Source organism: Lithobates pipiens, unplaced genomic scaffold, assembly GCF_037356315.1.
Source record: "Lithobates pipiens isolate NorthernLeopardFrog02 unplaced genomic scaffold, aLitPip1_a1.2 Scaffold_13, whole genome shotgun sequence".
NCBI classification, from domain to species: Eukaryota; Metazoa; Chordata; class Amphibia; order Anura; family Ranidae; genus Lithobates; species Lithobates pipiens.
Genome location: NW_027507718.1, coordinates 360,178,080 through 360,205,875, shown reverse-complemented (window position 1 = coordinate 360,205,875; position 27,796 = coordinate 360,178,080). Strand labels below are relative to the sequence as shown.

At 41.3% G+C, this 27,796-nt stretch overlaps 1 protein-coding gene across 2 annotated transcripts in view; it reads right to left on the bottom strand.

Annotated features, from left to right (window-relative positions):
• TLL1 (tolloid like 1) overlaps nucleotides 1–27,796 on the bottom strand; it is a 217,043-nt gene that overhangs the window by 1,412 nt on the left and 187,835 nt on the right. Inside the window, exons 17-22 of one of the 2 annotated variants that reach the window (XM_077477165.1) lie at nucleotides 16,876–16,998; nucleotides 14,305–14,430; nucleotides 9,427–9,554; nucleotides 7,166–7,379; nucleotides 3,215–3,465; nucleotides 1–799 (exon numbers count right to left, since the gene is read on the bottom strand). The exon at nucleotides 1–799 is cut by the window's left edge and continues 1,412 nt beyond it. In XM_077477165.1, coding sequence (XP_077333291.1) covers nucleotides 668–799; nucleotides 3,215–3,465; nucleotides 7,166–7,379; nucleotides 9,427–9,554; nucleotides 14,305–14,430; nucleotides 16,876–16,998 — 974 coding nt within the window. In that variant the 3' untranslated portion in view covers nucleotides 1–667. The remainder of the gene's footprint in view (nucleotides 800–3,214; nucleotides 3,466–7,165; nucleotides 7,380–9,426; nucleotides 9,555–14,304; nucleotides 14,431–16,875; nucleotides 16,999–27,796) is intronic. The other variant, XM_077477166.1, reaches the window with a different exon arrangement.

Here is a 27,796-nt window from a genome sequence, read left to right as displayed (position 1 = left end):
TAAGTCTATGGCCTGCAGGACCTTTTTCATCCTGTTTTTTTTTCTTTCGAGGCAATAGTCAGAAGGTATAGCTGTCCTTGGGGTGACTTTCAGCAAGTGGTGCAGATTGATTTTGCAAGAAACATTGACAAATGTCAAGCGAAGTATGAAAGTGCTTACGGGGAAATTCACAAAACTGACCTACAACGATTTCTACAGAGTATAAATTATTGTAATGACCTCTCTTTTAAATATTGAAGTGTTTACTTTTGATGCTGTGGACTGTCAAAATGTAAAATAGCTCAATGTTTTAGGTCAAAGCCACCAATTTAAATGACCGTTTTCCAGGACTATATTTAACACTTTGCTGGAAAATACAATAAAAAAAAAGAAACATCCCACAATTTTTTTTATGGTCATTTTGGTGTAAATTCCCTCCATAGCCTCCCTAGCAGCATGCAATACCCTGTGTTCAATGTCAATAAAAGTCATGAACCTGCCTATTTGTCAATGTCTTTTAGGTGCCGACATGGTCCAAACATGATCAGTGCAGTCTTTGCAATGATGCTCCATTTCTATTTACGATATAAAACATTTGCACTAATAACGTTAGTAAAAAAAAATATTTCCTTCTCAAGTTCGCGCACGTATCCTATTATCCACAATTGGGTTACAGAAGATTCCTGTGTTATTTGGTGTGAAGGATCTCTTGATACTTTATACTTTTGTATCGTATATGAAATCCCTTCTTGCTGATTGTATCATCAGTGTGAAAATGAATTAGTATTGCATCTCCAGTGGATATAATTTCTTCTGGAGGCTGAAATGAGAAACATGCAAACATTTAAAAAACATTTCCATAACCATATCATCCCCACCTATAAATGTAAAAGTTGTTAAAATTAAAGTTGAACTCCAGACAAGCAGCTAAATATATATAGTATATTGGAATGGTTTTACCCCCAATAGGTTTTCTGGTCTGCCAGTGCTGTAAACCAGGTGTCTCTACCAGACAGTATAACCAGGTCATTTTGGTTCAGTTTAGCAGCACAGCTTTGTTAAAGATCCCCTCCCCCCCAGTCTGCTGATTTTACAATAAAGATGGAACAGGGCACTCATAAATCGAGCACCCTGTTCTCTCGTCCTATAAACATGTGGTCTTCAACAGAGCTTGACTGACTCCTAGTACTGGCCATCCCTTTTCTTATTTTGTGTGCCAATGTACCGAAGATTACAGTAGGCAAATATTAAGATAATTTCAGTAACTTATACTGGTTGCATATGCATCTGCATGGAGCTCAGTTTCAGGTATGCTTTTACATAAATAATGGTTACTACACAGTTCCTAATATACCCATTTGTTTACTGGGTAGTGTCCCCAGTGGGTGTTGACACCTATGTTGTATACATAGCGGCAATATATTACTTTCTGACCCAATAATGGAAGAAACCATTCAATGTCATCACTGGCTTCAGATGCATCATTTAGAGGGATTGCATCCCTCTAAATCTTGACATTGGCTTGGTGGCAATATAGAGGGGCCTTGGTGATTATTGGGTAAAAGGAGTAAAAGTAAAAGAGTAAATATCTAGCCCTTTAATGTTTGCCTGAAAGACACTCTCTCTTTGAAGTACTAGTGTAAGAGAATAAGCAGTATGACCACTAGTGATTAGTGTTAGCGCTAGATGTCCTTTTAAAAGCAAATAGGCTAAGAATAATATGTAAAATACAATGGACTGAAGGTTCCGAGTCTTAAATTACCAAGATAAAAGGCCTTTGGAGATCTATAAAAATTGGAAAGAACATGTTTTTCCAAATGCAGTCAGATTCTTATATATTCACCTGGTACATAGAAAAAAAACATTTGAACAAGAAGCCGATAGGTTGCTATATCAATAGAAACATGCTTACTCTCTGGACTTTTCCATGTAGCTACACAACATAGATCTTCATTGCTAATATGGGGGCCTTAATCAACAAGCAATCACTGTTTATTGCATTGCCAAAAGCAATGGAGTATACAGATCCTCAGGCAAAGGGTTTATTGTATGATCATCAAAATCAATGGAGAATACAAACCCTCAGCCATGTAAAACATTGTTGATCAGTGCCACTTAAGGACCAAGCCTCTTTTTCAGACTCGATGTTTACATGTTTAAAACATTTTTTTTTGCTAGAAAATTACTTAGAACCCCCAAACATTATATATTGTTTTTTTTTTCCTCTAATACCCTAAAGCAGTGATGGCGAACCTTGGCACCCCAGATGTTTTGGAACTACATTTCCCATGATGCTCTGGCACTCTGCAGTGTAGTGCAGCTTCATGGGAAATGTAGTTCCAAAACATCTGGAGTGCCAAGGTTCGCCATCACTGCCCTAAAGAATAAAATGGCGGTCATGGCAATAATTTTTTTTCACACCGTATTTGCGCAGTGGTCTTACAAGTGCACTTTTTTTATTTTCCTATGCGGGCGCTACTCACGTATGCGTTCGCTTCTGCGCACACGCTCGTCGGGACGGGGTGTTTTAAAAAAAAAATTTTCTTCATTATTTAATTTACTTGATTTTATTTATTTTTACACTTTTTTTTTTAATGGATCGCTTTTATTCCTATTACAAGGGATGTAAACATCCCTTGTAATAGAAAAAAGCATGACAGATCCTCTTAAATATGAGATCTGGGGTCAAAAAGTCCTCAGATCTCATATTTGGACTTAAATGCAATAAAAAAATAAATAAAATAAAAAATAAAATAAAAAGTAATTTGAAAAAAATTACATTGAAAAAAAAAATGTTCCTTTAAGAGAGATATCCTATGGTATAGAGACGAGTGGGGGCCATCTTAGCCTCACTCATCTCCATACCCAGCACAGGAAAGGACCCGATACCAGAGCCGTCGGTAGCGGCAGAGGCTAAGCGGTGGAAGGGGGGTAGCCCCTCTCACGCCGCCGATAACGGTGATCTTGCGGCGAACCCGCCGTGGAGACCACCATTATCATAAACAGGACCACCTCCTGTAAAGATGGATATTTCTGATGTGGCAGCAGCTGCTGCCGTTACCGAGATATCCCTCATCAAAGTACCGATGTATATATACAGGAGGCGGTCCTTAGTTAAAAGGTGATAAGACAACCTTTTTGTACATTTTTTTTTATATGTATACTAATAAAGTGCACAAAGAAAGATGGCTTTGCTCCAAATTATTAACAAAGGATTCACCAAAGTTTCTCTTACCCCTGATCCACAGTATCGACCCAATCTCATTGCCGACGTGTCATGGCCATCGAACAGCTCCATGTAATCATAGCCACAGTCTGCTTCCTCCTCCACCTCAAATGTTGGAAAGCTTAGCTCAACACGAAGACCTCTTTCAGATACTAACAGCCACTCGCAATCTGCCTGGACGGGGTAGTTGTTGTCACCAAACTGGGCGTGAGAGAAAAGGTCTCTGGTCTTTGTATCCGGTTTCAGTCTGCCGCCACACTCTGATGAAAAGAAATAAAGTTTACATGAATGTATTCCTAACTAGATAGAGTGATCCCAACTTAGGGAACTATGCTGATTTGTCCCAATCCATAAATGTGGACCCTGGTTTGGAAGCCAAATCCAAGTGTCAGCTGGTAGCTCTCAAAGAGGAGAATGTTAATAACCACTTCAGCCCCAGAAGAATTTACCCCCTTTCCTGACTAAGCCCTTTTTTGCAATATGGCACTGCGTCGCTTTAATTGACAATTGCGTGATCATGCGACATTGTACCCTAACAAGATTGACGTCATTTTTTTCCCACAAATAGAACTCTTTTGGTGGCATGCGCGGGTGTGACGTCATCTCGGCTCCGGCGAATCACAGCGCCGGAGAAGCGAGACCCGGAAGTCACTCTGGGATACATGGCAGCGGTGAAGATGAAGGAGGACCGCTTTGGGGGCTTCGTTCTCAGGTAAGTTATTCATAATGAGCTAGTATGCTATGCATACTAGCTCATTATGCCTTTGCCATGCAGGTTGCGTTTTTTTTTTTGTTTTTTTTCCAAAATGCCAGGGGGAAGAGGGAAGAGGTCAAACTTAAATCAGGTTTGTTACCTGGCTTTAACCTCATTGGGATAATTTTTCCTTGGGTCCTCTCCCAGTTGTTACTAAGAGAGGGAGGCGCAGAAAGTAATAAAAACACTGTTCAAAGCGTTAACCCTATCTATCTAACTTCATTAAAAATGTGCCTTGCCTGTATCCCTATTGGAGAGATTTTCATCACTTCCACTCCTGACAGGAAGTGAAGGGATCTCTCCCCCCAAAAAACACAGATGTCAATAAAAACCCAATATGTCCCTGATCTATGTAAAACATTTTAGCTTGGACTTTATAAGTACATGCGACAAACACTGGGCAGATTTTTCTTTTATCTTTGTGATTTTGGGACAGCAATAAAAGGTGGACATTAAACCAATTGTTCCTTGAGTTCCTGACCTTGTGATGTAAAATTACTAATCCTTCTCTTGGGCCTATTTATTAAAGATTGCAAAAATAAAGGGGTTTATTTACCAAAGGCAAATCCACTTTGCACTACAAGTGCTTTGCAAGTGTACTTGGAAGTGCAGTTGCTGTAGATCTGAGGAGATCATGTAAGGAAAATAAACAGCAATTTTGTTTGTACATGATTAGATCATAGAAATCAGCAGAGCTTCCCCTCAGATCCACAGTGACTGCACTTCCAAGTGCACATGCAGTGCATTTGTAGTGTAAAGTGGATTTGCTTTTAGTAACAACCCCAAGGGGTGGCAATCCTCATCAGTTCAAAAAGAAAAAGAAACAAAAAAAAGGAAAAAACACTGCATTCGTGTTTAAAAAGGTAAGATCACCAGTTGCCAGCACTAGGAATTCAGATACAAAAACTCAAAGAGCATGTATAATAATGAAGTGTTGCACTAAAACCACAACATATTTGTGGAATAAAAAAAAACAAAAAAACAAAAACAAACAACCTTAGATAATAAATATACCTGGACTGATTTATTTTTCTAAAAAAGCATGTAAAGTGGTTATTTAAATAGGAAAGTCCAATATAAAGATTCTTATATAGTCCTTAAAAGATCAAAAGGGAAAGGCAGACATAACGATGATCAAATGTTCCTAATCCAATAAACACCACCATGGGCTCAAAGGGAAATCCGTGTCCCAGAGGGGTTGATCTGCTAAAGACAAATAGACTGCACTTTTGCAAGTGTAGTTACTTCAGAGCTTCGCAAATGAGGTAAAGCTTAATGTTATAAATCTCCAATCACATGCAAGGGAAAAAAAAAACAGCATTTTTGCTTGCATGTGATTGGATAATAGAAGTCAGCAGAGCCCTCCCTCATTTACTATGCTCTGGAGCTAATGCACTTGCAGAGTGCAACTGCATTTGCAAAAGTGCACATTTCAAAATGTCTGCATTTGTAAAATGTAAAAGCCAAGTTAAAGGAATAGTAGTGGTTTAAAAAAAAAAAAAAAAAAGGCCCTTGTGGATTTATCGTTTTTTTTTTTGTTAATTCTCCTTTAAGGGGGCATGGCAGGGTGTGTCCTATGCCTATATACTTTTTCTAGTAGGTGTCCCTCATTCCCATCTCAAAATGTTGGGTAGGTATGGATTAAAAAGATTTGGTCATCTTTATGTCTGAATTTACCATTCATTTATATGTTGAGGACTATATAGTTTTTATATTGGACTTTCCTATTTGCAACAGATTTAATACGTTGAGGTTTTAGCGCTGCACTTAATTTTTTATATATTCCTCATCAGTTAATCAAAACACAGTCCAGTTTTAGTTTTGAATAGAGAATTAGATAGCATATTCTATTTGCTGTGGGTATCCTGGCTGGGAAGCATTCCTGTCGCTTTTCTTGTGGTCACAGAGAGAAGAATTTGAGGTTAAGCTTTAGATATATACACTATGGGCATTTTACATGTGACATTTATAAGTAAATAAAGCATACTTTGCAAGCAGGGGCATAGAAATACTTAAACTGCAAAATGTAACCACTAGATGTCAGTGTAATGCAATTTTTTGTGCCCACAAATACTAAACAGGCACAGTGCATTTTACAAGAATATCAGCGTGTTTTAATGTAATAATGCTCATGCAAAAGGTGTCAATATTTATATCAGAATTGATATGTTGTGATTGGAGTGTGGACACTAAAGAATAGCTTGACTATAATCAATAAAATGCATCACTGCTTTACTGCTTTTTTGAAGGCTGGAATTTAGATTTTATTTTTATTTTTTTTAATGCCAGACATTTTATTTGCTGTGAGGCATCAGCGCCCCATAAACAGATGGAACCACTCAGCCTTTTGAATCTTTCTGGCATAACTGTAAGCATGAAGAAATAATCATGTTAATAAATAGAACCTATTACGCATCTAGTTCAAAAGCAACTACTGTTGACGGGTCAAATCATAGCAGACATGGCAGTAGTTTAGACATGGCAGAATGTAGGGTCTATATATATATATATATATATATATATATATATATATATATATATATAACCATTCTATAGTCAGCATTCTACATTTCTTAGTGCACGGCTTTATACTATTAATATAGTCACACCAATAATTTTATTAAATTGATTGCTTTAACAGAAAAATGTCATAGCATATATATCCAGTGGCATACCAAGGGAGGTGTGGTCCACACCGGGTGTGGACACACTGGGGTACAGCGGCCGCTGCCATTCCTTTTTTGTGTTGAAAGGAGGACCTCCCCTTAGTCTGAGCTCCCACTGCATATGGTCCTCTAGTGAGCGAGTTTAGGGTGGTGGGTGCCTGTACTGAGGGGGTAGACTGAGGAGCTTGTACAGTGGATAAAAGTCCATCTGTACTGAGGGGTCTATGTCATGGTGGGGGGGGTCAGCCTGCACCGAGAGGCATGTGCTTAGTCAGTGTTGGGGTGAGCCTGTACAGAGGGGTCTGTGCTGGCACACACACACACACACACACACACACACACACACACACACACACTTCAGTGTGGAGTTTTATTTATTCAGAGCATTTTTCGTAGGGGGTTGTAAAAATGATCAGTCAGACCTGGGTGCCAGATAACCTGCCACCGTTTATATATCCAACCTGAAAAACCAATTTACAGTCTTTCCACAATTATTATATTTATGCACCCGCAGGAAACTCATGAATACTTTGCACTGACCTGTGGAATGGGTGGCTTGAAATCCTTTCCTTTGTACTGATGCATCAGACACAAAACGAAGAAACATCTTATTTCCCGTAGCAATTAAAGGCTCTGGAATTTTATTACCGCATAATCTTCCCAGGATAGAAGACTTGTCCGTTTCACCATCAAAAACCTCTAGGTGGTCGTATGCACATTCCTGATGCTGCTCAATCTCAAATTCACTGAATGCCTAGTGTGAAAATAGATTACATAATAGAAGGTTTAGTCTTATGTTTGCACAGCTGAAAGGTTTTCTAAAATATCCTGTGTCACCATGTGCATAAAATTAGATCTGACATCTTCTTCATGGACTTGAGCTACAAACTGCATAGTGCACAAAGCTTTCCTATGGATCAAATTTTAGAAAAAAAATAACAAGCATGATCAGATTTAGTACATGCTAGTTGGACATTTTTTTCTTTGCTTAAAATTAACAACGAGAAAAACTTACAACATTCAAACATTTTATCCACCTCCCCAAGATGCATGCATTTTTTTTAACCAGCCAATTTACATTGTTGTATACTTAACTTTTAGGCCTCATACACACGGACGTTATTAAAAATGGCCTGTTAAGCTGGTTACAACGTCTGGAAAAAATCAGCGTTAAAAACGCAATTTTATTAGCGCTTTGCTCTGGCGTCAATGCGCGTTCAACGGCGTTTGTAAGAGTTAACGCTAAGGAGCGTTTTTTTGTTTTGTTTTTTTAAAACCCATCACAATATAAACATTTTTACAGCTCAAAAAGTCGGTATAGCTTTAATGCGCGTTTGCATCAAAACTGTTCTAACGATGGAGCCTCTGAAGGTGCTGGTCCTTTTTTTTTTGGAGCTTAAAAATGGCCATGCCTGTTACAGCTCAAAAACGCCATGGTGTGTATGAGCCCATTGAATAACATGGAGTTGCCTTCTTAAGCAGCAAAAAAAGCTCAAAAAAGCCTCTGTAAAAACGTCCGTGTGTATGAGGCCTTAAAATCCTGTATAAATCAGTATTCTATCTCCACCCCAGGTAGCTTCATCCTCTGACTATTGGCAGAAATCTCACATTTACCAATAATCAGAATCTAACCCAAAAACAGTGACAAATTTATGGGTGCTCTCTGCATTCTAGGCCTTGTATATCAAAGAATGTGAAGAAAAACGTTTTTTGATTTTCTGTAACCACCAATAGGATTCTCCCCTTTATACTACCTGAGCAATATTTACTGTAATAGGCAACTAACATGATTCTTTCATTTGATAATTGAATAATTAAGGTTATTGTATCATGTCTTACATGAATTGACAACTGAAAGTAAACTGTGCTTACTATGCTTCAGTTTGTGAATGAACAGGAAGCCGTTCAGCACAGAGCAGTTTCCCTTCTGAGGCTGCATAAAAAGGCTTGTGTGTTTGAGCTTTGGGTGCACCACCTAATGCAATAGGCTGTGCACACCGATGTTGCCTGTTAAATGTTTTTCCTAACATTTTCAGCAGCTGTTCAGCAGAACCATTAGCCACAGCAGAGAACTGGTTAGCTACCTTCACCTTTGCAGGCCCAGCATGGTAGCCAGAATTCTGATGAGTCTGACAGATATTGGGGGGGACCACTGAACACTGTTTCCACTCAGAGAAGAACTCTTCCTATAAGTTTGTAATATTCTCCAATCAGTCTAAGAATTAATAGTGTGTGTGAAGTGAGTGTGAGTGTATGCATTTTACCCACACCATATCCATAACCTTCATTCCACGCCCATACTGGTACTGAATGTTGAGAAATGGAAAAGAGCCTTAGCCAGCAACCCCATCGAAAAAGCATCTCAAAACCTTACCTTGATAAAATTTATGATTTGCAAGCTGAAAATTCTCTAAATGTTGGCACCAATTCACATGAATGTGTGGCTGAGCAAATCTTGATTGGTACATGGATTTTTAATGTCTAGAATTTCTTGTGGAGATACCCGACCATGTGGGTAAATGGTGAAATGGTGAATTTCAAGCAGGGGTCAAGTCCTTTTTACATCTATCATTTTTGGCGATTTTCCATGAGATATCTAACATTGTGTTCCAGCAATAATTCTTTGCTGTTTGTTTTACATTGCAAAACCGCATTACAGATGTTTCATGAAAGAAAAAATGAATAGAGAAAGACGAGCAACTTTGCGATCCATTATGCTGCGTCACACCTTTTACTACAATTTTATATTTCCACAATAGTATTCCTAGCCTTAAACAAGGTGAACACATACAAGTACTTACTAGCTTAACCCTATGACCTGGAGTGGCACTTATTTCCCAAGTACATTCCTTACGACTTGGATACTTGTCTGGCCAGTTGGGGCTTGTTATTACTCCATTCGGGCTATGAATTCTATGTTCACATTCAGCTGTGTAAAGAAAGAAATGATTTAGTATATAGTAGTTGCAATTCACAAAAAGTTAGTCAAGCTATTAGGCAGGGGCAGCTGTATAGTATTATTGAGAATGTAGATGAAGGTTTACATAATATTTTAATCACATTTAAGGCATTGATATGCATACATTATTCAGACAGCCTGTAAATTATGTTTTTGGTTCACTTGTATTGTTAGTCATTTGTCCTGTCTATTGCTGAGCTGCTGTAGATACTTTGTTATGCTTAAAAGTGAATTTCAGGCATGGTCATTTTTAACAGTTACATTGTTCCAGCTTGGATCACTGTAAGTATATATCATATCTGGCCAATGCACCTGGAAATCACTCCATAACTACAGTGATCTCTCCTAGCTGGAGAGTAGACTCTGCCACTACAGCGATCTCTACTAGTTTTTGGGTCTTATACTGAGCAGCCGGCCTATAGCATTCTGAACACAGGAGATAAGTCGCTCAGCACAGGACCAGAGAATGCTTTGCATTTTTTGAATAAATGCAAAGAATGCTATGATTGGACAAGGTGGAGAGTGGGACATCACGCCTCACCTCTCCATCTTCACCAATCAGACAAGTCTTTGCATTCATCCAGAAAATGTGAAGAATTCTCTGAATAGCGTTCGTGCTGAGTAGTCGACCTCCTGGGTTGACAATGCATCAGGCTGGCATCTCAGCATGGCACCCAGAAGCTAGTGGAGATTACTCAAGTAGTGATGTCTACTTCAGTGATTTCTAGCTTCCAGGGACATTGGTCAGGTATGGTAAATGCCTAGTTAAACTATGTAAAAAATGTACCATGCCCTGGAATTCTTCTTTAAATATTCAAGCTCACGAGTATTTTAGAGAAATATTCTGGTTGACGAGTTAGCATAGCATTTCCAAAATTTTGTTTTATACTAGCCTATCATTTTCAGGTGCCACTTGTAAACATGCTGTTCACATATTTTCCCCAGAGCTTAGCAAATAGGGTGAAGCTCTGCTGACCTTGATCCAATCACATCCAAGCAAAGATGTTTTATTTATTTTTTGCATGTTATTAGGATTTCTTTGAAAAGTGTAGTTTCACGACATTTACCAAGCTCTGGGGAAAAAATTACCTTGCAAAGTGCAACTTCTCTTGCAAAATAAACAGCTTGTTTGCCTTTAGTAAATAAATATAAAACTCAGAGTACTCTGTTGATTATAGTAAAGAGTATAGAAGTAATGATTGCACCGTTCGTAAAAGATTGTAAACGATCGCCTGGTAAAACAACCCATCCAGTTGGAAATTCGAAATGAAAGGCAAGACATTTGTGTATAGATGTAAAAAAACACATTATAAATACCTTTCATTCCCTTTTTTATAAATGATCACATTCCCTCTGTTCTCATTAGAGCTGGGGGGAAGGAGGAGGAGAAGCAGCAGCACAAAAAACACTGAACTTCCAAGTACAATAAAACCTTGAATTGTGAGCATAATTCATTCCGGAAACATGCTTGTAATCCAAAGCATTTGTATATCAAAGCAAAATTTCTCCATAAGAAATAATGGAAACTCAGCCGATTCATTCAACAACCATTTATTCCTATGTCCTTCAGTTTATAGTCCATATAAAAGGATTATAACAATGTGATAGGTTGTGTAACCATAAAATGTCCATCCACAAATGGAAGCCTCCACAAGGGGATTAGAAGCAAAATCCAGCAAGAGCTACAGAGTATAATAGAGGAGAGGCGCCTCTAAGTGTAGCAATATGTTGCTAAATGTTGTACCTTCATTAAATGTAACCATATTGCTACACTTAGATATGCCGCTCTTCTCTTTTATACTCAGTTGTGACATGACACTACTTGTATAAGACATCACTTGCTTATCAAGTCAAAAATGTATTAAAAGATTTAGAAGTTACTCTCAAACCAAGGTTTTACTGTAAATGGTTGCGCAGGAGGGTGGGTATCAGGACAGGTCTGATCATTGGAGGAGAGTAGGTGGAGTTTCCAGCATAGCTAGAGAACTGACCACGCTGTGTTCTCCTGCTTAGTGAGGTCCGTTTTTAACAGAAAATCATAGGAACTGGTAGGAACACCAGTGATTTCACACAAAGGAAGCAACACAAAGAACAGGATTTTTTTTTATACATATATATCGTACAGCAGGTACGTATCCGGAATATGAAATGCTGGTGTAACAAATGCTTTAAGGCCCTTTATGCAGAATATCTCCAACTAATATTTTGAACAGAGCCATTAGAGAGGACACAGAGAGGGGGACAAGTAATGTGTACATTTCAGCTTGAGTTAGTGAGCTGTACAACAGGTTTTTAACAACAGAAAGTGTAAATTGAAAAACACGTTGTTATAAGGTGCTTTGAGCTCCACCCACCGGCTGCAAATTAAAGTACAAAATATGAATTTTCAATATGTACCCAACTAAAATTATATACACACCAAATATATATTTATTTTTCATCCACAATGGTTATAGAAATTGAACATTTAGTAGTTTACAGCACTATGGTGTGCTCTTAGGGGCTCGTGAGTTTTCTAGGCTTAAGACCCCTTTCACACAGGGTGGACTTTGTCAAGTGGCTCTGCCTGCTCAGAGGAGGGTTTTTTTTTGGAAAACCAAGTTTATTGAAAAAATAAATAAAAAATAATTATATTATATATGAACATATCAACATTTCAAGTACACATTTCACCATCCTCCAACCATCTTTTCCAGACTTGCTCATACTTAAGTGGACATCCTCTATGTACATAGATCAGCTTCTTGGGAGAGTGTCGATAATCTTTTTCCAGGCACTGGATTGTAGGGGGCAGGGCCTGCATCCAATTACAAGCAATCGCTTTTCTAGTCAAGAATAGCATCTACTGTTAAAAGGTACAAAGGGATTTGTCAGCGTCTAAGTCTGGCAGCAGGCCGAATAGGCACATCTTTGGGTCTAGGGTAGCAGGAGAGCCCATCTGATCATGATGGAAGCATATGACTTGTATCCAGATGACAGGTCCATGTCCGCTCCACTGTTGCAGAGTAGACACGAGCACAGCCTGCTGTTCTCTATGGGGCAGTTGGATGGAAACAGACTGCCTGTTCGTTTCTATCTGACTGGCATGTAATCTGTGGAATCTTTTGCCCTTTTTAATAAACGGAATCGTATTGAAGGTCATCAGATGTCAGTGGGCAATCTGCAGCTCCATAGAGAGCAATGGATGGTCCAATCGGCTCGGTCTGTCAGTGTGAAAGGGATCTTACACCTAGAAGCTGATTGGTCACTATGCACAGCTGCACCCGATTCTGTGTAAATCTCTTCCACTGGAGGGGAACACAGCTGTATTTATCAAAAAAGATACTTATATAGCACCATTATCTTTATTATTATACAGGAGTTATATAGCACCAACAGTTTATGCAGTGCTTTACAATATAAAAACGGGAGACAATACAGTTATAATACAATAAAGTACAAGAGGATTAAGAGGGTCCTGCGCAGAAGAGCTTGCAATTTAACATTGTAAGGCAGGTGGTAGAAAATGTTTTAACTGTGGGGATTGAGCTGATGGAAGTGGTAAAAGTTAGTTGGAGACGTGATAGGCTTTCCTGAAGAGATGAGATTTCAGGGATCGCACAGGTTGAGGTAACGAGTTCCAGAGGACGGGAGAGGCTCTGGAGAAATCCTAGAGATGAGGGAGCTTGAGAGTAGGAGAGGACGGTGATATTTGGAGACAACATTGGCGATGTAGCTTGGGGCAGAGTTGTGAATGACTCTGTATGTTGTGGTTAGAATTTTGAATTTAATTCGCTGGGCGATTGGGAGTCAGTGTAGGGATTAGAGGAGAGGGTTGGCAGACACAGAGCTGTTGGAAAAGTTAATAAATCTGGCAGCAGCATTCACGATAGACCATTCATGATCGACTGAAGAGGGGATAGCCTATGGAGAGGCAGGCCATGAGAAGGGAGTTGCAATAGTCAATACGAAAGATAACAAGGGAGTGAATGAGGAGCTTGGTGTTGTCATTTGTTAAAAAGGGGCGAATTTTAGAGATGTCACGGAGGTGAATTCTAAAAACGTTTAACAATTTGATATGGGGCTGAAAGGACAAGTCAGCGAATAGAATTACACCTAGTACCCTGGCCTGAGGGGAGGGACTGATAGTTGCATTGTTGATGGAAAAGTCATGGAGGGGGGCACAAGCAGGGGAGGGGGGAATATTAATAGTGTTACAGACGATTATTCCAAAATCATAATAATTGGTATTGCTAAATAGGAGTTCTGACTCTCCCGTAAAAATCAAAGGTTGGTGGTGGCAGTTAAAGGGTTACGTTTTTAATTAGCCCAATGACAATCGATCTCAGGCTGCTGGCACCTAAATTAGGGTCCCGCAAGCTGGAAAATCTTTGTGCTGGGCGCGGCCGAGAGTGATATTGTTACGTAAGTGACAATGTGGGATGAGATTGACTGGTCCTCCGTTACGTGTAAGTGAGGGCAGGGGTCTGATACCCACGTTCGTCACATATTGGTTTATGCATCACTTTACATATATTTTGTACACTTTTTCCCTATGCTGCACTATAGCTAAATATATGCTGTTTAATTTAAAATACTACTACCTCAGAGCAATCTGTAGATTCTTACTAAGCTATTTGCTGAATCTTAAAGGCAAATAAATTGCCTTACTTCCAGAACTGAAAGGAACTTTTAACGGAGTTTGCCAAAATTTAGCATTGCCATGATCTGGGACGCTTACCTTCTTTACAATCATGTTTGTTCTCGTGGAGTACAAATCCATTGCGGCACTGGCAAACATAGCTGCCAATTGTGTTGATGCATTCATGTTGGCAACCCCCATTTTCTTTTGAACATTCATCTTTGTCTGTAGGTGAGAAACATTTGTGTTACCCCTTTGGAAACCGCACATCATGTTGCACCTAAAATTACTGTTAAATCAAGCAAAGCATATCATGCAAAACCATGTCAGCCTGTAACCTTGTACACATATGACTCTGCAGGTAACATGGATATTTGTTTATCATTATGACTTTGTTCCTTTTTTTTAAATGCATTTTCAAAAATTTGATTTTAATATATATTATATAGAAAACTGAAGCTCAACTTTAACAATGTTGACGTTTCTACAGATTAGTAAATACAAGGTTGCAGGTAACATGTTTTGTTTATTTAAAGCTTAGCATTATGTACAGCTCTAAAGAACAATGTACTTAATCTTAATAAATCAGTGTATACATTTGGGATCAATTCATGAAGGCAAAAGTTATTAATATGTAAAGAGATGGCTATAGGCCAGTATACTAGGTAAATTAATTAATATTAAATATGCATACTGCCACCATTAGATCTAAAGTAAAGAGGAGAAGATGGGAGAGCAATTTTCAGAAGGTCAACAGTGTTTCTGCATAAAGAAGGATTCTTAACAGCAGCCATTCCAGAGAGAGGCATCCACTGAAATAGGAATTCGTCAGATGTCATTATCCAGCAGACCTGGTCAGGGCTTTAGATCTGAACTGACAGATTGGTCTTGACATACACAGAAAAATCTATGTCATGGCAATGCATAATGCAGATGAATAGGAATTAATTAGAGACGACACAAAGAAATGCTTAACAGTTTTATCATGTGTGTCATCCTTCAAGGGCTTATTAGTCATTACTGTTGCCAAAGGAAGTTGCCATTAAATATATTCAAAATTCCGTTTTGTTTTTAAGTTTTTTTTACAGTTAAAAAGTCAGGTTTCTACTTTTCTTCTAGTATTTTATTCAGATTTCACAAGGCATTAAGGCGGTCCTAATGCTTCGTAAGTTCAGATTTCTCTGAAAAACACAATTTTCTTACCACACTAACCTATTCTAGTAGATACATATGTACATAAACATAAGTAAAAACATAGGGATTGATTTGCTAAAACTGTAGATTGCAAAATCTGGGGCATAGAAACTAGTTTCATGTTTTTTCAAAGCTTAATTGAACATGCTGAAGCTAGAAGCTGATTGACTACCATGCATAGCTGCACCAGATTTTGCACTATCCAACTTTAGTAACTCAACCCCATAAACTATTGAGCAGACAGCTTAAATGTAAAGCTCTTGCTTTTGTTAGGAGTTTAATTGATCCCCAGCGCCAGCACATACCCAAACTCCTGGCAATTTTTTTTTCTAAAAGCTCATTGAGTCTTTATTAACACAACCAATGGCTTTTCAGTTAACCAGGTACCCTTACCCATACTTGTCAGTGCTCAACAATGACATGTAATGTCAGTTAGGCAGATTTTTTGTTTGTTTGCAGGTTGTACAAACTTTACCAATATTCTGACTGGCGTGACCTGATGAAAATAGCACTTTCTCCATGAGACTCAAAGTATTCGCCCACAGCTTTTTCCCATCTCTGATGTACTTATACCAACTAGGGCTAATCGATCCATTTAACAACCTGAAGAACAAGTACTAACACTAGCAAAAAAAAAAAAAAAAAAGTGGCCTGGCCACTGCGATTCACTGAACCACTGCCTATGCTGTCTTGTTCTAAAGAAATGTTTACTAATAAACTATAAAACAGCATTTATAGAATCCATATAATTGAAACTACATCTGTATTAACTATGGAATTTGATATATCTTTGCTCTGTTTGGAATACCTCGAAATGTAGCCCTGGTATAATGCTATTACATGGTAACAACATTACTCATAAAATAAAATTTAAAAAGAACATCCATCAAAGAAAGAAAACATGATATAGAATATTCAAACGCCATAAGGCTTAATGAAACTCAGACACTCTTAAGATTGCTATTTTACCATGTACTAAAACAAAGACCAGAGTAGGAATAGGAACTCAACCTATTGTTTCAGAAGGCTAGTATTTTAAACCTTAAAAATTTTATATTTTACCATAAGTGATCACAGACTAGGTAAGCAATAGCTTTAGGCAACCAATACCACAGTTGATAGCTTAAGGTTAACCAGATTATCCCAATAGGGTTTTGCATAGATAAGAGCCAAAATATTTTGGTCAGAACTTGATGTCAAGATACAGAAAACATAGATAATGACATGATCTTAAGGGATGCTTGCTGCGGTAAGTTTAAAATGTGTTAAAAAGTAGCAACCCGAAATTCCCATGTGGTTAGTTTAAGTTATAAAGTCCAGAAAACAAATGCTTTGGGCATATGTTAACCCCAAGTCATTTGTGAGTAAGTGAGAAGAAAGCAATTCCCCAGCTTTCAATGGATGTTTGAGCCCTTAGACCAAAGAAGAAGCAAACATCCTTTCCCCACCACAAATAATCTTACGGGGTGGTCGTACCTCTGATCCTTTCAGAGGCCACCAGTCTGTCAAATATACGTACACGACCTGACGGAACACTTTTTGTCAAGTCCTTGCAAGATTCAAAAATAAAAATTCTCTCTTTGCAGGCAGCTTTCTTGTCTGTAAACAAAAATGTACCAGCGACAGCAAAAGAAATGAGTTTGGGCAGTAAACTTGACCCCTCTGCAACATTATCCCCAAGCGTCCACAGTCTCTAAATATAATTTCATAAACATGTAACATTACACAGCAAATAGTTACAATACAAAAATTTGTTATTAATCCTTTATTATAATCTGTATACACTGGTATAATGGTTTATGATCTGTAGTGTAAAGTTTATACACAAGGATGTTATATGTGATGAAAAATAGGATTTTTTTGTACTCACCGTAAAATCCTTTTCTCTGTAATTCACCGACCGACACAGCTCCCCTCTTAGCCGTTGGGTTGTTATGCCCACCACTAGGAGAATACTAGGCATTACTTGTTATGCAACAAGAACTTTCCAGAACTTTCCAGTTCCGGTCCCTTGGGTAACAACCCTCCAAGCCCATCATGCAGCCATCAGTACGTCAACAAGCAGTATAATGTAAAGAGAAAAAAGAGGGACGGTGCTGTGTCAGTCGGTGAATTACAGAGAAAAGGATTTTACGGCGAGTACAAAAAATCCTATTTTCTCTTATATTCACCGACCGACAGCTCCTCTTAGCCACTGGGACGTCCCCAAGCAGTACCAAACGAGGGGTGGGAAAACCAGCATAAAACTTCAACCATGGCACGTTGAAACTAGTGAAAAAACTTTACCCACAAAAAACAACAGTGTGGGGAAAAAAACACCACAAAAACCAGGGTACCCCCCAACAGGAGGAACCACCCTCAACCGCACCAAAACCTGCGGTAACTAATGCAACAGTACATTAACTTAAGGTACTGTGTTTTTTACCAAAAAAAAAAAAATGGAAGAAAATAAAATACATTGCATATTCAATTGCAACTATATCAGCCGATGCACTGACGTCTACCTTGTAGAACTTGGTAAACGTGTGGACAGACGACCAGGTCGCCGCTTTACACACTTGAGCGACAGACGCTTGGTGTCAGAAGGCCCAAGACGTTCCGATTGCCCTTGTGGAGTGGGCGGTGACCGGAAAAGGGGGCACCTGCCCCTTCAAAGCACAGGCTTGCACAATAAGTCTGATCCACCTGGAAATGGCGGCTGACAAGACCACCATGCCTTTCTTTGGACCAGCCACTGAAACAATGAGTCTGACTTTCGAAAGGAAGCAGTGGCAGACAAATACACCTTTAGAGCCCGAACCACGTCCAGAGCGTGAAGGGCCACTTATTTAGGGTGTTTTGGCTTAGGACACAGATGATAATGTCCTCATTGATATGAAAAGCCAAGACCACTTTCAGCAGAAAAGACGGTTGCGGAAGCAACACTACCTTATCCTTGTGGATAACCAGATAAGGCGAGTTGCATGAGAAAGCCGCCAGTTCCTAAACCCTCCTGGACGAAGTGATGGTCACTAGAAAAAACACTTTCTGGGAAAGAGTCAACAGGGGATCTCCCTGATATTTTTAAACTGCGTTTTTTGAAGCGCCGATAATACCAGGTTCAGATCCCCTGGGGGTAACGGTGGATGCACCGGAGGGACTACATGTCGCACCCCCTGAACAAAAGTACTCACTAATGAGTGAGATGCCAGGGGTCCCTGAAAAAAGATTGCTAAAGCCGATATTTGCCCTTTAAATGGTGCTAAACGCCAATTCCTGGTCTACTTCTTGCTGAAGAAACAGCAGAATCCTGGATATAGCAAAGAAGCGGATGCCATCTTTTTTCCTCACAAATGGAGATGTAGGCCTTCCAGGTACAATGATATATCTTTCTAGAAGATTTCCGTGCCTTCAGCATAGTTGGGATCACCGAGTCCAACAGACCCCTGTTCCTCAACACCTGGCTCTCAATAGCCATGCCGTTAAAGCCAGTGATGGTAAAGCAGGATGGAGAATCGGACCTTGAGACAGAAGGTCCTTTTGTAACGGCAGTCACCAAGGGTTGTCCGCCACCAGGCGCACTAGGTCTACATACCAAGGTTGCTGAGGCCAATCTGGGGTGGCCAGAATCACTGGAATCCCCTCGACTTCCACTCTGCGGATTAGACGTGGTAACAGTTTTAGTGGAGGAAAGGCGTAGATCAGCTGGTACTGATCCCCCGGAGCCACCAGCGCCTCTGACACGTCTGCCCAAGGGTCTCTTGTCCTGGACACGAATCTCGGCACCTTCCGGTTGAGACAGCAGGCCAGAAGATCCACATCTGGTGTGCCCCACCGCAGGCACAGTAGCCTGAATACCTCCGGATGCAGCACCCATTCTCCTGGGTCCAGCATCTGGTGACTCAGATAGTCCGCCTGCCAGTTCTCCACTCCCAGGATGTAAATGGCCGACAGGGCCGTTATGTGTCACTCTGCCCACCAAAGTATGTGAGTGACCTCCCGTGCAGTGGCTGAGCTTGTTCCCCCTTGATGATTGACATATGCCACAGCCGTGGAGTTGTCTGACTGGATCCTGATCGGACACCCCTGTAGTCTCATTGACCATGTGGAGAGGCATAGCCTGATCGCTCTTAGTTCGAGCAGATTGATCGGCAACTTGGATTCTTCCGTCAACCAGAGGCCCTGAGCAGACTGAACCCCCATCACTCAACCCCAGCCGGATAAGCTGGCGTCCATTGTGAACACAGTCCATTTCAGAGGTAGGAACGACTTCCCAGACTGAATCACCAGGGACCTCAGCCACCAGTTTAGGGAATCTCTGACTGACTGGCTCACCTGGATCTGTCAATCCAGGGACAACGGAGATTTGTCCTACTTTGTCAAAATCTCCTTCTGCAGGACTCTGGTGTGGAACTGGGAATATGGTACTGCCTTGAATGCAGAAGCAGAGCGATGACCACTTGCGGTTCATCTGCAGTTTTACCACGGATCTGAGAGTCTGCCGCTTATCTGAAGGGAGAAAAACTCTTGCTTCCCTGTAGTCCCGCAGCAAGCCCAGGTACTCCAGACGCTGAGGTTGGTACAATCACAGGACTTCTTTAGGTTCAACGGCCACCCAAATTCTTGCAGGGTCTGCATGGTGATCACCACATCCTCCTCCAATTCTGTGGCGGAAGATGCCCTCAGGGAGGAGATCGTCTAGGTATCCTACGATCGCGATCCCACGTTGCCGCAGCAACGGCAAAACTGGAGCAAATACCTTGGTAAAGACTCGGGGGGTTGATGCCAGACCAAAAGGAAGAGCCACAAACTGGTAGTGGGCTTCCGACTGCAATTCGCAGAAACTTTTGATGCTTGAGGCATATGGGTATGTTCTGATTCCGGAACCGGTACAACCACCCCACGACTCAGCAGGTCCCAAGAGGGCATCCCAGCAAGCCAGGGATACGGGTATGCTGGAGGGGAAGAATCTGTTTGGCAGCCAACAGAGAAACTATCTTGTAGCCTAAGGAAACCAGATCACAGACCCATTGGTTGGATAGTCAAGAGGACCACTGGGCTGCAAACTCCTAAATGCGACCCCCCACCCGAGACATGGGTGGGGGCAAACCTTCATGCGGTAGCACTTTTGTTCCCAGGATTGTGGTTCCAGGGACGTTTCTGTCCTTCCGTGGTCGTCCTGTCGGGCTGGGGAGATTTAGCCGAAGCTCCAGGCGGACGAAAAAAAACATTTGTGAGAGTCCTTGCCTACGGCATGGCTCCTTAGCCTTCCTGGCCTGTGGGAGTAGGGTATTCTTACCACTGGTGGCATTTTTAATAATGCCATCCAACAAGGCTCCGAAAAGCCAGTCGCCAAGGAAGGAAAGATCCGTCAGGGCTTTCTTAGATGCCTGGTCAGTAGGCCAGCATTTTAACCAAATCAGGCACCTCAGCACCACTGCTGACACTAAAGCCCTGGATAACAGAGGAAGAGTATCCAGGGCCACGTCACAAACATACTTAAGGCCTTGCACTAGTTGGTCTGCTAGTTCCACGCAGACAGGGGAAGCCCCCAATTCGCGGTGCAAAAGTTTTGCCCACTCAGTGTCTGCGACAAGTGCGGATGCCAGTACTGGTCGCACGACAGACCCCACCACTGTAAACAAGGAACGAGCCACTGCCTTGGCCTTCCTGTCTGTGGGATGCTTAAATGCAGGAGTCCCTCTACCGGGATCGTGGTTACTTTGTTTAACCTGTATGCTGGGGTGCCCATGACCGGAGGTGCTGACCACTTCTGGAGAATGCTCTGCTCAAAAGGGTAATGCACCGCCATGGATTTGGGGACCAAAAAGGTCTGTTGCAGTCGACCCCATTCCTTGTAAATGAACTTGTCAAAATAAGTCAGATACGGGAACACCTTAGGTGAACGTGCTGGCTTACGGGACCCAAAAGGGACCGCTACCTCAGCAGAAGGATCTGCTGGCTCCTGAATCTTCAGGGTATAATGCACACAACTGTGATAAGTGCTCCAACCAGCACTTTGTCACGCACAGATCCGAACAGAGACTCATCCTCACTGTCCGAATGGTCCTGGTCAGCGTCATCTGACAAGACAGAACAGGGGTCACCAGGCTAAGCAGGGCCCGAGTCTGTGTCAGAGCTCTCCCCAGAGGACGGGGACAGGGGCTGCTTTTTTGCACCTTTTTGCCCACGTACCGCCTCCATCTTGGCAACGAAGGAATTGAGGACCACCGTCAGGGTGTCCAGGGGTACTTCGCAGTCCGCAGGCAACCCTGTTGCAATTGCCTGGATTTCGGGGGAAGAAACACCAGTTTCTGAAGCCATGCTGGCCCTACCCTGTCTGCCACCTGAAGGGGACTTAGTGACAGTCCCACCCTCTTACTGCTGCTGGCTGAGGGGCTCTTTCCCGCAGGACTCACCAACCTGAGGGGTTCTAAACTATCCAGCAGGTAGTGCCTGTAGTCTCTGTTGGCTCCCAGGTGAAGAGGAAACAGTGCTGTGTCAATGGAAGCAGCTGCTAATGTCTCTGAAACCGCTCTAAAGTGTGCTCAGGCTCCAAGAAAATGGCTGCCCAGCATCTAGCATAAGGACATAAAACACAGGGAAAATGTCCGTCAGAGCACAGGAGCACATGCTGCCGCTAGAAAACACTGAACAAACGTGTTCAGGCTTCAAGAAAATGGCCACCGGCATCCCGTATAGGGACAATCACAAGGAAAATGGCCGCTGAAGCCCAAGAGAGCATGCTTTCCCTTGCCCATATCCAAGATGGCCGCCGAACGCTTCATGAGGGACAGGTAGAAACAATGCTGGTGAGCACAGCGCTGCACAGGACACCAGCATAGCCTCAGACACCTTCCAGGGACATGAAAAACAGGACCCTGGACTCAGCCAGCACCACCTCCCCAGGTGAGAGCCCCCCGGAGAGAGCCCCTGCACAGACACACACACACACCGCTCAGCAGCATCTCCCCAGGGAGGGGGGGAGTGGAAAGGGACAGGGAGAGAAGAGAGGGTGGTGAGGGACCCCCTAATCGACCTCCCAAGGAATGCCCAGCTGCTCAACCCCACGAGGCAGGGAGAGCTGTACTTACCAGTCCTGCTGAGCTGGGAGACATTCCATTACAGACCTACTCACTGATCAGTACAGGGTGGCTCCTGGCCCGGCACACTGACGCAGACATCATTAGCCCGGTCAAATGTGTGCCCCGGAGAATAAAAGCTCACGACCCCCTTTGGAGCTGAGGTTTCGTCGTGGCCGGCCTAGCGTGGAGCTGCGACCTGCACACGCTCGATGGCTGGACTGGGGAAACTACAAGGATAAGGATATCCAGCCTGTCACTCAGCCGGCTGTTGATAGCAGATCACAGGATCAATCTTGCACAAAAAGTCAAGCTTTTGCAGAAAAAAAGCATGGACCGATGGGCCCACAGGGTTCCTAGGTCCTTCTCCCTCACTAGGCAAAATAAAATTGGATGACTGCATTGCAGGCTGGAGGGTTGTTACCCAAGGGACCGCCCCCTGGGCGGAACTGGAAAGTTCTGAGTGTTACATAACAAGTAATGCCTAGTATTCTCCTAGTGGTGGGCATAACAACCCAATGGCTAAGAGAATAGCTGTGTTGGTCGGTGAATATAAGACAGAGTAAAACTATGGTATGCTATAGAAATAAAAAAAAATTAAAAAAATAAAGACACATACAGTATCCCACAAATTGACTACACCCCTCACATTTTTGTAAATATTTTATTATATCTTTTCATGCGACAACACTGAAGAAATGACACTTTGCTACAATGTAAAGCAGCGAGTGAACAGCTTGTATAACAGTGTAAATTTGGTGTTCCCTCAAAATAACTTAACACAGCCATTAATGTCTAAACCGCTGGCAACAAAAGGGAGCGCACCCCTAAGTGAAAATGTCCAAATTGGGCCCAATTAGCCATTTTCCCTCTCCAGTGTCATGTGACTCGTTAGGTCTCAGGTGTGAATGGGGAGCGGGTGTGATAATTTGGTGTCATCGCTCTCACTCTCTCATACTAGTCACTGGAGGTTCAACATAGCACCTCATGGCAAACTACTCTGATGATCTGAAAAGAAAAGTTGCTCCACATAAAAATGGCCTAGGCTATAAGAAGATTGGCAAGACCCTGAAACTGAGCTGCAGCACCGTGGCCAAGACCATACAGTGGTTTAACAGGACAGATTCCACTCGGAACAGGCCTCGCCATGGTCGACCAAAGATGTTGAGTGCACATGCTCAGCGTCATATCCAGAGGTTGTCTTTGGGAAATAGACGTATGAATGCTGCCAGCATTGCTGCAGAGGCTGAATGGGGTGGGGGGGGGGCATCCCGTCAGTGCTCAAACCATACGTCGCACACTACATCAAATTGGTCTGCATGGCTGTCTTTCCAGAAGGAAGCCTCTTCTAAAGATGATGCATGAGAAAGCCCAGAAACAGTATGCTGAAGACAAGCGAGACAGAGGACATGGATTACTGGAACCATGTCCTGTGGTCTGATGAGACCAAGATAAACTTATTTGGTTCAGATGGTGTCAACCAGCTGAGGAGTACAAAGACAAGTGTGTCTTGCCTACAGTCAAGCATGGTGGTGGGCGTGTCATGGTCTAGGGCTGCATGAGTGCTGTCCACACTGGGGAGCTACAGTTCACTGAGGGAACCATGAATGCCAACATGTACTGTGATATAATGAAGCAAAGCACAATTCCCTCCCTTCGGAGACTGGGCCAAAGGGCAGTATTCCAACATAATAACGGCCCCAAACTCATCTCCAAGATGACCACTGCCTTGCTAAAAAAACTGAGGGTAAAGGACTGGCCAAGCATGTGTCCAGACCTAAACCCTATTGAGCATTTGTGGGGCATCCTCAAACAGAAGGTGAAGGCAAGGTCTCCAACATCCACCAGCTCCAGGATGTCATCATGGAGGAGTGGAAGAGGACTCCAGTGGCAACCTGTGAAGCTCTGGTGAACTCCATGCCCAAGAGGGTTAAGGCAGTGCTGGAAAATAATTGATGGCCACACAAAATATTGACACTTTGGCCCTATTTAGACATTTTACACTTAGGGACATACTCACTTTTGTTGCCAGTGGTATAGACATGAATGGCTGGGTGTGGAGTTATTTAGAGGGGACAGTTTACACCATTATACAAGCTGTACACTCACTATTTTACATTGTAACAAAGTGTCATTTCTTCAGTGTTGTTACATGAAAAGATATAATAAAATATTTACAAAAATGTGAGGGGTGCACTCACTTTTGTAAGATACTGTACGCAATGCTGTATATAAAACACATTTATTAATGCATTTAATATATTCAAACTGAATTAGCGGTGCATTTCCTTTTTTTTTTTTTTTTTTTTTACCAAATATAAAACAATCATTTAGTAAAATGTATGTGATATTTTGTTTAACAGGAATTTCACAAAAAAAATATATGTTTTCTTGCTAATTTTATTGTTAAATCGATAACAGCAAATTTTATTGCGAACATAAATTTTTGGCATTATAGCTTGGGAAAGAAAGCAAAGACTGTGGCTTGAATCTGCTGAGGCATTTTCTATCCCCCAAAAGCTTTTTTCAGCCTGTCACATATCTATTAATTCGAACAAGGACAGGTGTGTACAGATACCTCCAGCACTGACTTTATCTGTTTAAGTCCGTAGGCTGGAGTAGTTTACTGCATTGTATTATAGTCTAAAAATACCAGATGGCTATAGTCACTTTTCAGCAAACATGTATTTTGCCCAATGTGACTCACACCCTACCCTCATTTGACAGCACTGGGGCTTCTTGGCTGGCTGCTCAGGCAGTCCACACTTGCAAGTAGGTGTGAGGAGTCTGGTTTGGAATGGAAGATAATTATATGTAGTTTATTATTCTTGCTTTCTCATTGAAGTAAACCTGTTGTCCAGCGTAGACAAAGTACAGGTTAACTTTAACATTAGTGAAATATATAAACTGCCCAAGACATCAGTATTAGGATTTGGATTTAGGTTTTTAAAGTGGTATGGAAATTATTTGCTTGGGGATTGTACGAGTGTAACAAGAACTAAAAGTACAACTGATCCTGCTCTTTTTCATACTACATTCTACCGAATGCCAAAGCTTGCCAAACCTGGCCAATGGTGCACAATAGGGACCAGAACACAGAGCTTCAATTTTGTACTCACTACTGCAGAGTTTAAATCCCCAGCCCCAATCATTCTCTGAATCTAACATACATAACCCCCATACTTACTGTGACTAAAGCCCCCAACTCTCAGCCCTTGTACACACGGTCGGAGATTCCGACTGAATGTGTCCTATCGGACCGTTTTGTCAGATAATCTGACTGTGTGTGGTCTCCATCAGACTGTTTCCGTCGGAGTATCCGACGGACCAAGTTTTCCAACTTGTCCGTAAAATTTTCCGTCAAAATGCTTCGATCGGACATACTCCGATCATGTGTAGCCTACTCCGATGGACAAAGTGCCACGCATGCTCAGATCAAATTCCTAGACCAAAGCTATTGGCTACTAGCCTGAACGTAGTCCCGTCGTAACTAAATAACGTTATCACGTTATGTACAATCGGATTTTCTGACAACTTTGTCCGACCGTGTGTATGCAACAGTTTCGGACAAAATCCAACGGATTTGGTTGTCAGAATGTCCGACCGTGTGTACAAGGGTTTAGAGCTTTTCATCTGTACCTATCTACACTCCTAACTTCCATAACCACCACCACCTTTACCAGTATGCTCCCTACACCAGAAGAACTCTTGTAACTGTAAATGTGTTAGTAAGAGGGAAGGTATTTGGATAAGACTAGGTAGGCCTTAAAGTAGGGATATGGTCTCGTCTCCCAATATCCCCTACAGATTCTATCCCTTTATATTCTACTAACAAATGTAATTGGATAAGTGAAGAAAAGCATTTTTAAATATGAAGACATTTCATCACAAATGGCTTAGAACTGAGTAACTAAGGATCCATAGAACTAAGAAAGCCACTTAGACAAGTGGCGAAACCTCTTCAACACTTCAACATTACAATATTACAACCTTTTCTGCTGAACGTGACCAATTACTACTAGCCAAAGCAGCGAACAGAATGGAAAAAAATAAATGAGCAAGGAAAAAAGAAAAGCTGTATACAGAAATGTAATATTACGCTTTGTTGATAAGTATCTGCCTAAAAAAGCAATGCACTTTTATAAATAATTTATTCCAAACGTTCACAGGTGTTACTGATTTACCTTTAAATATTAAGGCCATACATTCTGTTCATCTTTAATTTGGTTGAAAGATTCCATGTACAAACCACAAAAATATTTTAGTTTTGACAAAATGTGGTTGAACCTGGGCCAGGAACCAGGCCTCTAAATCTAAGGCATTGGAAAATATCAATAGAGATATAAAAAATAGCCAGAAACTATGGCAAACAGAAGCTATATTACAGATAAAGGTTTCTCGGCAAATACATTTAATTAAAATTTTATAGGCGCTGTAAGTGGTTCTCAAATTACCTTGCTTTTACCTTGAAATGGAAAGGAAAAATGTCAATCAACTTAAAGCTGTAAAATGCATAATATAACTTGTTTGTACTCATTCGCATGGCTACATTTTGATTGATTCTATATTTGTTTTAACTTTATAGCAAAAGTAATCTAAAGCAGCACTGTGTCAGTGATGTACCCTGTTTAACGTATTTTCCCTGAAACATATCTAAAGCCAATTACTGTTCACTTTTTTTTCATGTTGGACAGTCTTTTGTAAAAGGCAAAACTTCACTCCCTCAATCAACATAGACCATTTTAATGCTCATTGCAGCTAGCATTAATAGACAGGAAAGTATATTATATTTACATGTTTTAAACTTTGTTTTTACATTTCTTAGGTTACTTCCTGGATTCCATACCCAGACAATTGATGTCATACATCCCAGGACTCATTAGGAAGGGGAGGGGTTTTCTCAGCTAAGCACACCCTCCCGCTTGCATGCCTGACCTAAGGGCAAATGGCTTCCAGGAAGTAAATGCTACATGAATCTACCCTTACTCAAGATGGCCACAACCGGAAATGCTTGGGGGTGTTTTCAAAGTGACTTCTCGGCATAATAAAACATGTAAACATGAATGGATGGGTGAGTTTGGATATTAAAAAGTGAATGAAATAGCGTTTTTTGGTTTGTGGTGCTCAGATGTAAAGTAGTCCTGCTTGAAGTGTCACAAAAGAAAGTCTTAAATAATTTAGAGAAAGATGGCAGTGGCTCAAACCTGATTACCAGCCGTTTATGTGCACCTGTGCAATCTGTTTTAAACATTCTGAAGGTAAATCCTGCTCTTATATTTAATATTCGAACATGCCCTAAAGTGGTTGTAAACCCCTTACATATACTAAGTAAAGTG